Source organism: Microtus ochrogaster, unplaced genomic scaffold (genome assembly GCF_000317375.1).
Source record: "Microtus ochrogaster isolate Prairie Vole_2 unplaced genomic scaffold, MicOch1.0 UNK2, whole genome shotgun sequence".
NCBI classification, from domain to species: Eukaryota; Metazoa; Chordata; class Mammalia; order Rodentia; family Cricetidae; genus Microtus; species Microtus ochrogaster.
This window is the reverse complement of record NW_004949100.1, coordinates 18,702,225-18,717,092: the sequence shown is the minus strand read 5'-3', so window position 1 is coordinate 18,717,092 and position 14,868 is coordinate 18,702,225. Positions and strand designations below refer to the sequence as shown.

At 44.4% G+C, this 14,868-nt stretch overlaps 1 protein-coding gene across 3 annotated transcripts in view; it reads left to right on the top strand.

Moving 5' to 3' along the window:
- Positions 1-10,441, top strand: part of Chrm3 (cholinergic receptor muscarinic 3) — a 457,937-nt gene extending 447,496 nt beyond the window's left edge. For all 3 annotated transcript variants that reach the window (XM_026788376.1, XM_026788377.1, XM_026788378.1), the window contains one exon: positions 6,898-10,441. In XM_026788376.1, the coding sequence (XP_026644177.1) occupies positions 6,917-8,683 (1,767 nt within the window). In that variant the 5' untranslated portion in view covers positions 6,898-6,916 and the 3' untranslated portion in view covers positions 8,684-10,441. The remainder of the gene's footprint in view (positions 1-6,897) is intronic.
- Positions 10,442-14,868: the final 4,427 nt, after the last annotated feature.

Below are 14,868 nucleotides of genomic sequence, written 5' to 3'. Positions count from 1 at the left end.
CTTGCCAGACAGTCTAGACTGACTGGCCAGGGAGCCCTTGGAAGCCACCTGTCTCCACTGTCCCGGCACTGGGATTAAAGCACACACCACCAAGCCCAGATTTTACACAGATTCTGGGCATGGAGCTCCGCTCTTCGTGCTTGCACAGGAAGCACATGACCAACTGAGCTGTCTCCCCAGCTCTTGAATCAACTCTTAGGAGCTGAGTGACCAGGCCACCACTAGATTTCTCAATACCTCCATCTTCCCAAGTGACAGCTCAGTAACTGACTCAGTTCACAGCATGGAAGCAAGGGCTGGATGGCTTCATACATGTGTGTACAGCAGGGCCTGGCATGAAATAAGTGCTTAAAATATGCATGTATAGTTCTGCAGAAGACCACATTTTGGAAGGACACTCCATTCCCCTAACAAATATTTACTCATTAAGTAAACTGTTGCCAGTGGTTACCTCAGGGGGCTGAGAATGAGAGTCAAGGGCAGGAGGACTGGGTTCCTGCTTTCTGCTTTATAAACACGTATTGTTTGAAACTGTGCTTGCTAGAGCAGAGGTCAGGCCTAGACAGAGGAGCCAGCTTGCCTATGTGCTGTGTGCTGTCCCGGGTTCTGTATGTGTGTGCACAGCCTCAGCTACAGTCCTACAGGTGCTATCCACCTTGAATTTTGTTTTGTTTTCCTGTGTGTGCGTGTGTGCATGCGTGCGTGCGTGCGTGCGTGCGTGTGTGTGTGTGCAAAAGTGCAGCAATGTACTGGTGGAGACCAAGAAAAGCTTTTCAAGGGTTCTTTACTTCTACTTTGGTTTTTTTTTTCAATTTTATTATTTTATGTGTATAAGTGGGTTCCAGGTTGTATGTGCCTGGTACCTCTAGTGTCAGACAGTTATGAACCACCGTGTTGGTATTTGACATTGGACCCAGGTCCCCCAAAAGAGCAGTGAGCATTCTTAACTGCTGGCCCATCTCCCCAGTCCCTCTACGTTGTTTTTAAGGCAGGATCTCTCTCGTTATTTCTGCTCTTGGCCTGCATAGGATAGCTGGATTGTCCTGACTTGTCCAGCGCCGTTCTCCCCATAGGAGGGCTGGGGCCAGGATCACAGATTTGAGCCACTATATCTGACTTTTCTACATGGTTTTCAGGAATCAAACTCAGGTCACTGGGGTTACATGGCAAGTGCCTTTGCTTGCTGAGCTGTATCACCAACCCCACCTTCTTTTTCACACAGTCTCTCACTAGCTGAGAGCTCACTGAGGTAAGGAAAGCCTGGCTTCCAAGAAGCCCAAGGAATCCACCAACCCCAGAGCTAAGGTGACGAGTGTGTGTGACCACACCGACCTTTTCTTACGTGCTCCTGGGGAATACATGGCTGTTTTGGATTTGCAAGCCAAACGTGTTACCAAGCTGCTCCACCGCCACCCCCAGAGCTGATTCTTGAAGAGAATTGAAGTTTGCCACATTAAGGAGTACCAGGATATTTTCCAGATTTTTCCTGGCAAAACAGAATATTATAACATTTTTTTCTGAGCTTCTTTCATCTCTGTTAGTGCCAAGATTTGTCCATCTCAGTTTTATTGACGCTTGAAACCAGACAGTTCTTTGTCCTGTGTCTGCAGCATCCCTGCCATTTACCCGCTAGATGCCAGGAACACATTCTCTTCAAGTCGTTACAGGAGTAACAGCTCCAGACATTGCCAAACGTTCCCCCAGGGGAAGCAAGGCCTCCTGAAGTAAGAACCGTCTCTTTAGACTCAATGAAAAATGAGCTTTTGTAAATCTTACAAAAGACCATTCCATAACCAGTCAGGGAGGAGCGTTCAATTAATCTTATCATTTCTAAGGAACTACTGTGGATCAGGCTGGCTGTGCTGGGTGTTTTACAGCATTTCCATCTGACCCTCAGATAGCATAGTCTGCATTCTTCTGTAATGTGGAAACAAGATAAGGGGCGCTCTGACCTGCCAGGTGTTTGTGTTCGGGACACCTCCTGATTCTCACGTGCTGTGGCAGGATGGCAGGACTTCCTCTGGCCACCTCACACACTGCTTCTACTTTTTTGGGTTTTTTTTTTCCAGACTTGCATCATGTATCAAGTATGTATCAAACATGTATCAGTTGGGGTATGTAAACATATGGAAGTATTCATGGAAATCAGACATGCGGGGCACGTGTGGCCATAAAAACAGATAGTCTGATAAGTATGGACCTTTAAAGAAACATAAGGAGTAAAACTTGTTAGCAGCAATAGCATAAATAGTGGGCCAATTGCATGGGCTTTGCTGGGTGACTTTGTAGTATGTGTATTGACATATATTCTAAATCTTCGATCCAAACTGTGTGTGTGGGGGGGGTCCTACTATTTTTATGTATGCACATCTATTTTGTTTATGCGGTTGTATATGTGTATGCGTACATGTTCATGTGTATGAGTGCAGGCACACACATGCCACAGGGCACACGCGGAGGTCAAAGGACAACCTCAGGTTTCAGTCCCCACCTGCCTTGCGTGAAACAGTCCCTTGTTGCTCTGTGACTGTATAATAAGCTAGCTGGCCAACAAGCTTCCAGTGATCCTCCTGTCTGCCTCCCATCTCACCGTAGGAGAGCTGGAATTACAGGCATGCTCTGTGGAACTCACTTTTTTTTTTGGATTCTGGGCTATCCAAACTCAGGTCCTTGGGCTCGTGCGGCCAGTGCTTTACCCACTGAGCCAACTCCCAGCCCCTAGGAGATCTTTAAGCAAACATATTTTTAAGGTTGTGTAAGATCAAGGGGTGTTTTCCCAAAGTGTGACTTTTTCTCTTCCATCACAAAAGCATAGCAGCCAGAGCAAATGACATTGAACGACCTTCAGAATGTAGAAAGACAGCAAGTCAGACTGTCAAGGCTTTCTCTCCTTCAAGAACACGTCGGGGTCAGTGCGCTAACCCTCTCTGGGTAAAGGGGTCTCACTCATGTTTGATTTCTACTTCATCCCATTTCTTTAAAGTCTAGTTTTTAAAATAAATGTTTTAAGCTTGAAAGGTGCTCGCGGAGATCCACAATCATCCAACTCGGATGTTTGTTTTTAAGGTTAAACTATGCTATTTCGTGAGCCGATGCCAGGCCTCGGCGGTACTGATGTGAGGTTTTTTTTTTTTTTCCAAGCATGTCACATTTTTGTTGTCACGTCGAATAAAAGCTAACGAAAGGCAGCAACCGGGGAGGCAGGCTGATACATTGTCCTTTTTAAAAACAAGCTTTCTCCTTTTTAAGTGGAATTTTAGCCCACTTTTGGCGTGCGGAAATGTTTTGTTCACAACAAGAACTGCTGTACCATATTAGGCATCGTCTCTCCTCCTCACAGCTTGAAATGAAGACGAGGGCTAAGTTCACGAGTTTGATTCCCTTTAAAGACATGTTTGATTGCAAAGCTCTGTCCACCCTGTTTGATGCCCTCCTCCACTGCATGACTGAACTAAGCCAGCTCAGGGACGGCCTGCTGCTTAGGCGGCTTCTGGCACCGAGGTTGTTCTTTGAGCCAACTTTGCCACCTAGCGGCCTGATGTAATCTTTCTGTCCATTCATGAAGACATAGCTGTGGAGTGCCGTAATGAACTCTGACAGAAAACAGACCGCTCTGGTCCAAAGCAGAGACCCAAAACAAGCCCTGCGAATGATGTATTCTAAAAAGAAAAGATGCCAGGAAGCTGGTCCTTCAAAAACATGGCTGCCGACTGCTAAGGTTCCTCCAGGGCCATGAGAAGAAAAAGAAGGATTAATTTAGAAGTGGAATTCGGGGGCTGGAGAGATGGCGTGGGGGTTAAGAGCACTTGCTGCTCTTGCACAGAGCTAGGTTTGGTGCCCAGCGTCTGTGTGTTGGCTCCCAACCATCTGTAATTCCAGTTCCAGGGATTCAATACCCTCTTCTGACTGGCATGGGGGCCAAGCACACAGGTGGGACACATACAGCAGGCAAAACACATACGTGTAAGCAAGTCTAATAAAACAGAACTTTAAAGAAATATAATTAATTTAAACTTCTGGGGAGCAGGAAGTCACTTAGAGTCTAATTAAAGATTTTTTTAAATTGAGAGTTTTGTCTCACTTTTCCAGAATAGATCAGAGGACTGTGGTGCTTTGTGGAGAAGTGGAATAAAAGAAAATAGCTAACTTGAGCCTTACTTCTAAATTTCCTACATTCTTTGGTACCTAATTGGTCAACTGAACAAATCCAGTTGTTTTTTCATTTATATAGTAAGATGTGATGTCTACAGGAAGGGGTTTCTTATTGTCTTCATGATTCTGATCTTTAAAAAGATCTTATGCATGTCTTCACTCTCAGTTATGGGATGGATCACAAGGCTGTGACTTCCTGGATTCTACAGATCAATCACAGTGGCTTTCAGAAAGAACTGAGATGTACTAATGCTGACTATGACCACATTAATTTTTTTTAATTCCAATCACTTTTTATTTAAAAAAAAAATTTCAAGAGCCAGTGGGATGGGCCAGCATGTCAAGGCACTTGCTGCCTAGCCTGGTGACCTGAGTTAGATTCCCAGAATCCACACAGTAAGAGGAGAAAACCAGTTGCCCAAGTTGTCCTGTGAACTCCATACATGCACCATGGCATATGTACCCACAATACATGTACACACATACAGAAAGCTAAGTAAATAAACAAGCATAACAAAAAATTTTGAACGAATTTCTTTCTGTATAGTTGATATTCACAACATATTAAGAGAGCAAATGGTTTCCATAGTGACACAGATTTACATATCTGTTACTGCAGATTATTGCATGTGTGGTAAGAGCAACTCAAGCCCACTTGCTTTAACAAGAAAATTCTAATACAACTTTATTAACTATAATACTCAATTTATATATAAGATATAAAGACTGATCTACACTATCCACTTGATACTTTAATCACACAGATTAATCAAGAATCATTCGTTGTGGTAATCAAAGCCTTCCTCCAATCTCCCAAGAAACAAAGGGAACATTTTGGTTATATAACCAAGGTCAAGGGAGTCCTGTTGATTTAGGAATAGCTATGTCTAGTTTTGAAAGGACTGTCCTCAGACTGTCTCTTTCTTAGGACGCCATCCCATCATGCTCCTGCCTCCTATCTTTCTTCTGCCTTCACTTACATCTCAGATTTTGCATATGGATACAAAGGTGGTGAACAGAACCCAGCACCCCTAAAGACAGACTTTCTCTCTTTCCAGCAGCCATGTGAATTCACCAAACCGATGATCTCTATTTGTATGTGTGTAAAGTCCATTACTTTGGTCAAGGACTCTAGGTCAGGTGGCAAACGCCTATCTCAAAACATGCTTTTAAGAGTATCAAGCTGGACACAAGAGAACAGCTGAAAGGATGACAAGTCACAGACATCTGCTACGTCACCCTTAGTAAGAAAAATAAAAGATAACAGACAAGAAGCCTTGGGAGTTTTGGGTGTTATGTTTATTTGTAATGAAATCAGCATGGCTGTCATAAAACAAGAAAACAAGACACCAGAACATGATCAGTTCCCATGAGTGCAGAGCCCTGGACCATGCCGCAGTGGAAAGGGGCCCTAAAAGTTGTTGTGGATGTCAATGTATGATGCAGAGTGGGGCTCGGTTGGTGCAAGGTGGACTGTAAACAGGGCTACCATGCAGACCCAGAAGAAAAGAAGGAAACGTAGCCACTAGCTCCAAGAACTTTTGCAGAAGACGAGAGCCTGGGAAGATTAAGGCTCTGCAGAAAGTATATAAGAAATGAGCATGCTATCAAATGTTATTTTTTTTAAAAAAAAACAGTATATTACATATTTCAATAATGTTTAAAGACACAGTGTCATGAGTTAAGGATGTAGCTCAGTTAGGAGAGTGCCCTCCTACTGTGCAGAAAACCCTGCTAGGCTCCCCAGGCCCAATTATTCTACTGTAGTGAAGCATGCCTTTAATACTTACACTCCAGAGTTAGAGACGCAAGGATAAGATTCAAAGTCGTTCTTGGCGACATAATCTGTGTAAGACCAGTTTGAGCTACATGAGACCCTGTTTCTAAATAAATAAGAATGAAAATAAAGAGACAGTATTATGTGAAATGATGAACACAATTTTCTGTCCTTCTCTGGGTTGGCTTGGATCATTCCAGTAAGGCTTGAATAGCTGGTATCACCTTCAAGTTGCTTATGTCTGAAGTCTGAGATGTCTAAATGTTCATCATTTGATCTGGTAGATAAAATGCAGATCATTCACATCCATTTATCAAGCAGGAAGAAGGTAACTTTATGGTCAAATAATTGCCCTATAAGCATTTGCTCTTGTGAAAATGAGAGAAGTAAGTAAATCAGAGTGTTGTTGGATGTCAGTGTTCCATGAAATGTTTGTACACATGTGAGAGAAAGCACAAAGGTCAGTCCCTTTGCTAATTATTCTGTCTTGAACAGATCAATCCCAGCATGCCCTTGACTCCTGCCCTTCACATTAAAGAATTAACTCAATTATATGCAGCTGCTTTGAAGCTTGTGTCTTGTAACACACGTCCTAAATGTGGGCCATACAAAACCAAGTGTGGTGCTCACCTCATTCCAGCTCTGCAAGCCTGAGACAGAAAGGCCACAAGTTTGAAGGCTAAGGAGTGAGTTCCAGACCTGCTTAGGTTACAGACTGAAACCCTCTCTCAAAACCAAAAATGTAGATATGAATGTAAGAAAGATTTGTGGAAAAGAAGGGGCAGGTAGACAGAAGTGGGAGAGAATTAAGAGAAACTGGGGTTGATAGTATTTAGTATGAATTGTATGTAATAGTCAAAGATCACATTTAATCTTTATAAGAACATATATATGAAAAAATAAGTAAGCTGCCCCCCCAAAAAATTACCAAACAGATACTAACTTTGTCTTTTCTCTTTCTTCCCCAGACTATGTCAGAGAGTCACAATGGCCTTGCACAGTAACAGCACAACCTCGCCTTTGTTTCCCAACATCAGCTCTTCCTGGGCGCACAGTTCCTCAGAGGCAGGGCTGCCCTTGGGGACAGTCACTCACTTGGGCAGCTACAACATTTCGCAAGCAGCTGGGAACTTCTCCTCCAACGACACCTCCAACGACCCTCTGGGGGGTCACACCATCTGGCAAGTGGTCTTCATTGCGTTCTTAACAGGCTTCCTGGCATTAGTGACCATCATTGGCAACATCCTTGTCATTGTGGCATTTAAGGTCAACAAACAGCTGAAGACAGTCAACAACTACTTCCTCCTAAGCCTGGCCTGTGCAGATCTCATCATCGGGGTCATTTCCATGAACCTGTTCACCACCTACATCATTATGAACCGCTGGGCACTGGGGAACTTAGCCTGTGACCTCTGGCTTTCTATTGACTATGTGGCCAGCAATGCTTCTGTCATGAATCTGCTGGTCATCAGTTTTGACAGGTACTTTTCCATCACAAGGCCACTCACCTACAGAGCCAAACGAACAACCAAACGGGCTGGTGTGATGATTGGGCTAGCTTGGGTCATCTCCTTTGTCCTGTGGGCTCCTGCCATCTTGTTCTGGCAATACTTTGTAGGGAAGAGAACTGTGCCCCCAGGAGAATGTTTCATTCAGTTCCTGAGCGAGCCCACCATCACCTTCGGCACGGCGATTGCTGCCTTTTATATGCCCGTCACCATCATGACTATTTTATATTGGAGGATCTATAAGGAAACTGAAAAACGTACCAAAGAGCTGGCTGGGCTACAGGCCTCTGGCACAGAAGCTGAGGCAGAAAACTTTGTCCACCCCACAGGCAGTTCTCGAAGCTGCAGCAGCTATGAACTGCAGCAGAGCATGAAGCGCTCCTCCAGGAGAAAGTATGGCCGCTGTCACTTCTGGTTCACGACCAAGAGCTGGAAGCCCAGTGTTGAGCAGATGGACCAAGACCATAGTAGTAGTGACAGCTGGAATAACAATGATGCTGCTGCCTCTCTGGAAAACTCCGCCTCCTCGGATGAAGAGGACATTGGCTCGGAGACCAGAGCCATCTATTCTATTGTGCTCAAGCTGCCAGGTCACAACACCATCCTCAACGCTACCAAGCTACCCTCCTCAGACAACCTGCAGGTGCCGGACGAGGACCTGGGAACTGTTGATGTGGAACGAAATGCCAATAAGCTGCAGGCTCAGAAAAGCATGGATGACGGTGACAGTTGTCAGAAGGACTTCTCCAAGCTTCCCATCCAGTTAGAGTCCGCCGTGGACACAGCCAAGACCTCCAGCACCAACTCCTCGGTGGACAAGACCACAGCCGCTCTCCCTCTGTCCTTCAAGGAAGCCACGCTGGCTAAGAGGTTTGCTCTGAAGACCAGAAGTCAGATCACCAAGCGGAAAAGGATGTCGCTCATCAAGGAGAAGAAGGCAGCCCAGACCCTCAGCGCCATCTTGCTGGCCTTCATCATCACGTGGACCCCCTACAACATCATGGTCCTGGTGAATACCTTCTGTGACAGCTGCATACCCAAAACCTATTGGAATCTGGGCTACTGGCTGTGCTATATCAACAGCACCGTGAACCCCGTGTGCTATGCCCTGTGCAACAAAACATTCAGAACCACCTTCAAGATGCTTCTCTTATGCCAGTGTGACAAACGGAAGAGACGCAAACAGCAGTACCAGCAAAGACAGTCGGTCATTTTTCACAAGCGAGTGCCTGAGCAGGCCTTGTAGGAAGAGGGTTTGTCAGTAGCAATGACCACACACGCACATCAGCCCACAAAGCCTAGCAGAAGTCTGGCGCGGGTGGGAGGCCGATCCTGATGGTGATAAAGCGATTTTTATCAACCACACAGGAAAGAAGCTGCCTGTTTACTGATCCACTGAATAAACTGATTTTGGCCAAATGCCAATTCAGCGGGAAAGAGAGAAAAACATATTGCTGAATATAAAGAAATATATTCTGAAGTAGACTTTTAAGTGTTTTTTTTCTTACGGAGAAAAAAAATATATATTGTCTTGAAGCAAGTATCCTCTGAAATTGGTTTGCCTAGGTCTTTTCATTCCCACTAGCTCTGAAATCACAGGTGAGCCTCCCTGCACCTGCATGGTGAGTTGCCATGTGCTCATCCCAAGGGTCCCAAGGTGTCCCTCCAGACCCCATGTGAAGCACGGCAGGCTTGGAAATCTGTGGTTCCGAGTTATTTTGTACATTGCAGAGCTGTCCCAATTGATTGTCCCAATCAGCTTCTGTCCCCTCTTGGTGTGTTGTTAAACTCTCTATTTGTGGATTTGATTCTTGGTTCTTGCAAAGTACAGTTTTGTGCAGTTCAAGTTTCAAACAAAATCGCATATGAATACATGTATACCTATCTATGTGTGGGTTCGGCACGCACACACATAGTGTACATAACGTGATGGGGAACACCGAACTGGCAAAAGGTTCCTACCGTATATGCTTTCAGTACTTTGATAACTGAAGCCCTCTAGGATCCTGATATGATGTTAAAAGTGAATTAAGCCCAGTTTAATGTTGTGTTTGGGTTTGGGTTTTTGGCACTGGAGCTGTTTTCCACAAACCACCCTGAAGAATAATATCCAGCACAGAGAAGCCAGGCCTTCTCAGCAAACCTGTGCTAGACAGACAGTCTCGAGGGGGGTCAGTCCGCACCATGTCTTGACTGGACTCTGAGTGCTTTACTGTCTCCTTGGCTATTAGCTCTGTCAACAGAGCTGAACTAGGGCCCCTCTGAGCTCAAAAGGATGACCTATGTACATGTTTGAATTTCGTCGTCTAAATCTGAATGTTTCAAAACAAAATCTGGGATCTAAACTGCTTGAAACTCAATCCTAGAATCACCTTTGAATGTCACATACAGCAATATATCCACATTTACACGGAAAAGCGAAGGAAATACCGTGCCAGGGGCCTGACAGAAAGCTTTGCATTTCACTTCCTGCTACTTGGCACCTCTGGGAGGAAAGGAGGCCTTACCTCCTGTTATGTAGCAGGAGCCAGGACTTCTGGTTGTCACTGTATAACCTTCACCCAGGAATCGTTTGTGTCAGGAAGCTACACGTCCTCTGAAGAAAGAATTGCACTCGAAAAAGTCTTGCTTCAAAATTTCCTTCTTCCCATTGTGACAACTGATTTTTGCATTATCCTTTGACTTGCCCCAAGTGCACCGTGTTTTCTCCGGGGGAGGGGTCTGCTGCTCTTGTTCTCGTGGCTGCTGTATTGTTGGGTTCCTTCCTTCTTTTCCTTCTGCCGGGACTGTGTGGGGAGCGGGTGGGGGGATGGGAGGGCTGTGGAGAACCCTTCCCTTGTGCAGGGCATCCATCCGTGTTGTGACCCCAGAGCTTTTGTATTCAGGGGGAGGTGGTGTTTACAGCCAACTTTGACATCAGTGGATGTGTTCTCAGTGGTGTGTCTGTACCTGAACTATTTAATGTTGTGTCATGTTTATATAAAGAATATTTATGCATACTTCACCATGTGTTTATTTAGTGTTGATAAATATGACTCCCTCCGTTGTGCCCTTTGATGGGGATTCTTTAAGGTCCACTTAAATCATGAATCCTAAGCTTTTCCCTGTGGCTAAGAAGAAAAAAACCATCACCTGGTTGACATTCAAGAGCACCTGACTCCTTCCAGGTCATAAGCCTTGTCACTTGTTGTTGTTTTTGCTCTTGTGGCTTTTTGGGGGGCCCACCACCTAGCTCCCAAACAAATCACACACAGAAATTTATTCTTTTTTTTTCCTGTTGCATTTTTTTATTGATTTTTATTGAGCTCTACATTTTTCTTTGCTCCCCTCCCTGCCTCTCCCCTCCCCCCTTCGGCCCTCCCCCAAGGTCCCCATGCCAGAAACTTATTCTTACTTATTAATGCCTGACCTTTGCTTGGCTTGTTTCCTGCCAGCTTTTCTTAGCTTAAATTATCCCGACTACCTTTGCCTCTGGGCTTTTTCCTTTTCTTGCAGAAGCCCATCTAACTTTCCTTCTTACTCCACAACCGGCTGGCTCCTGACACCCTTGCCCCTTTTTCTCCAGTTGCTCCCTCTTCCTCATTTCTCCTTCTTTTTCTGTTTTGTTTTGGTTTTTGGTTTTGTTGTTGTTGTTTTGTTTTGTTTTTCAAGACAGGGTTTCTCTGTATAACTTTGGTGCCCTTCCTGGAACTAGCTCTTGTAGACCAGGCTGACCTCAAACCTCACAGAGATCTGCCTGCCTCTGCATCCCGAGTGCTGGGATTAAAGCCATGCGCCACCACTGCCCGGCTTTTTTCTCCTTCTGTTTATACTCTCTGCCTGCCGGCCCTGCATATCCTTGCTCCTGCCCAGCTATTGGCCACTCAGCTCTTTATTAGGACCACTAGGTGTTTCAGATAGGCAAAGAATCATAGCTTCACAGAATGAAACAAAGCAGCATAAACAAAAGTAACACACCTTAAAATAATGTTCTCTAACAGTAACAGAAAGTCACTCCTTAATCAACATGATGTGACCCATGATATAATGGAGGACCAGCAATCCTCTTCCATGATATAATGGAGGACCAGCGATCCTCTTCCATGGTATCTGGAACCACACTGCAAGGAACAAAAGGAAAAGTCATATCATCATAAGAATTCTCTTTTAATTTTTGGTCTTCATTCAAACAAAGAACAAGAAAAAGCACAGACGATTTTCTCACATGTGTAGTGATGTGCAGAAGGCATGTTCTCCACCTGGGAAGCATCTGGTAAGTTGCTGCATATATATATATATATATGTATATATATATATATTTAGGATTTATTTATTTATTATGTATACAACATTCTGCCTCAATGTATGCCCGCACGCCAGAAGAGAGCACCAGTTCTCATTACAGATGGTTATGAGCCACCATGTGGTTGCTGGGAATTGAACTCAGGACCTCCGGAAGAGCAGTCAGTGCTCTTAACCTCTGAGCCATCTCTCCAGCCCGCTGCATCTATATTTTATTGCTCAAGTTGGCCTGGAACTAATAAATATGTAAATTCTCATTAAAATCTCCCTGTACATCAGCAATTCCAATCTTTCTGGAAACTCCCATTCTGTCACCTTCCCCTAGGGCTCTTCCTTGTCTTAAAAGAATAATAATAATAGTAGAGAAGCTCTTAGCTTGAACAGAAATTTAAGAGTAAATTAGGATTCTACTTAAACATCATTATCTCCAGATTTTTGCACAAGATTCCAATAATTACCAAAAAGGGGGTAAGGGATATTACGATGGATAAGCCTCTTATGGGCAAAAGCTGCTTCTAATCTCTCTTGGCTGTTTATGGTATGTCCAAGTCCTGGGTCATTTTCAGAGAAGAAAGACAAAGTGGATTCTTTTGAAATGAAGAGCTTAGAGATGCCGTTTGAGCATTTGTAACTGTGTATGTTGCATGGGCATTTCTCAAAAGAGCTCCTCCTAGAGCAGGCATCCAGCATGCCCCAAAGATCAAACTCCTTATCTCCAGCCTTGAAATACAAACAACTACTCCATCCCATAAGAACAAGGCTTGCAGGGCTTTTATGTAGGCAGAGACTGCGCGTTCATTTCCCAGCCACTCAGAAGACCTGAAAAAAAGCACAGAAACTATATTAATTACAACACTGTTTGACCAATAGCTTAGGCATATTTTTAGCTAACTCTTACATCTTAAATTAACCCATTTCTATCCATTTGTGTATTGCCATGAGGCTGTTGCTTACCAGTAAGGTTCTGACTGGCAGCTGGCATATTTCTCCTTTGGCAGCTCCACAGCATCTCCATGGCATCTCCCTGACTCTGCCTATTTTTTCTCTATATCTCTATTTGGATTTCCCTCCTAGCTTTACTCTGGTAAGCCATTGGTCAAAACAGCATCTTTAATCATCTTTGATAATAAAACATATTCTTAGCATACAGAGGGGAATCCCACATCACTTTCAGGTTATCCGAAATTTAACTGAAAGAGGAAAATAATTGAACCTAGAGTAAGCCCCATATGGAGACATTGAGAAAATCTAGCCTCTCCTTCCCTCTGCCCTTCCTGTTCCTCTCCCTTTCCCTGTCTCCTCCTTGACCCCTCTCTGTACTGTGTGTATATGACTCTCTCCCTCTGTATCTCCCTATCTTTCTGTCTCTTTGTCTCTTTAGTTTTCTGCTTCTCTGTGTCTCTGTCTTACTTTTTCTCTCTACCTTTCTTCATGTCTCTCTGTATCTTTCTTTGTCTCATGCTCACTTATTCACAAACCTTATGCTTGTAGAGACAAGTGCACACACACACACAAACACACACACACACACACACACACACTCCAGGCTCTGCCTGTTTCTCCTGGCTTCGGTCTTTTTTACCTATATTTTGCCCCATGATTTTACTGTTCTTATTTGCTATGATTCTGAACCCCTTTGCACCCCAGCCCAACTCTCTGTACAAGTCCCATTTTTCAGTCACCCTTTAATATATATTACATCCAGACTCTAAGAGGAAGAAAAGCTCATAAGCATTGGACAAGGGAGTGACTAAAAGTCCAGAAGGCGCATCGGCTTCCACTGCCAACATCCCACACTGGAGTGGGTGGACCTTGCTGCTCTACAGAGGATACTGGGTCTCTGTACAGCAGGTGGGAGGAGAGCTTGAGACCAGCTGAAGAGGTGACTAGGCAGCCCTGCCCTGGGAGGGAAATAAGACTTCCAAACCAGTAGCAAAGACTGGTACACCCTAGAGTGATAGGGAAGAGGGACCTAGGTGAGACAGGGATCCCGGATTCCTCTGAATGCAGATGATTCAAAGATGAGGACACTGGGCTCAGTTGGTAGAGTGATTGTTTGGCATAAACAAAGCCCTGGGTTCAATATCCAGCACTGCATAGATTGGTATGTTAATATATGCCTGTAATCCCAGCACTCTGGAGACTGAAGCAGGAAGATCAGAGGTTCAAGGTCATCTCCTGCTACTTGCAGAATTCAAGGCCAGTCTAGGATACATCAGACTCTGTCTCAAGATGAACAAAATAGAAAAGATGGGGGCATATCATCAGGAAGTTAAACATGTTGCCTTTGGCTGATAAAAACAGGACAGTTTAGTCAATGAGGAACCCTGAGTCCTGCATCTGGTTCTGTCATGTCTGGTCACGTGTCCTTGGACACACCTGTCAGTTACTGCAAACTTTCTGGGTTCCCTTCCAGTGCTTAAACTAATACTTCTAGCTCACCTTCTGGTGTCAAACAGTCAAATTGAGGAGCAGTATAAACCACTATCGTGATCAGCATACCTGGTAAACCACTGAAGTTTACAGGCTTTAAATACCTATAAAGTTACTTGCTCTGATACTTCAGTACAACTGAATCTGAAGAATTCTTTTTGCGTGTGTGTGTATGTGTGTGTGTGTGTGTGTGTGTGTGTGTGCGCACATGCTGCAGCATGCATATGGAGGTCAAAAGACAATTTAGATAAGCCCATTCTCTCCTTCCATTGTGTTAGTTTCAGGAATCACTCAGGTCGTGAGGCTTGGTGGCAAGCATCTTTAACCACTGAGCCACCTGACTGGCCAGAATCAAAAGAACTACTGAGGCTTGTTGGAAGACCAGCAACCCCATTATTTCAAACATCACGCTCACCATGAGCATCCTCACCTCATGCCAGCCTCACAGCTTCCCCAGATAGCAGCGTTGGTTTGGGTTTTATGGTGGTGTTTCTCATTCCGGGACTAAAGTCATGCAGAGTATAACCAACTAAAGAGTTATCTTTTTAAAAATTGAGATTACCTTTTCTTCAACCTAAACTGGGATTTTTGTGCCACTTCCCCAGAAAGAATGTATTTATACAATGCAAGGTGAAGCAAGCCTGTCTGAACAGTTTCAGTTCCAACTCATCCAAGTGATCCAGAAAAAGCCCTACAGGCCTAGCTACAACCCGATGT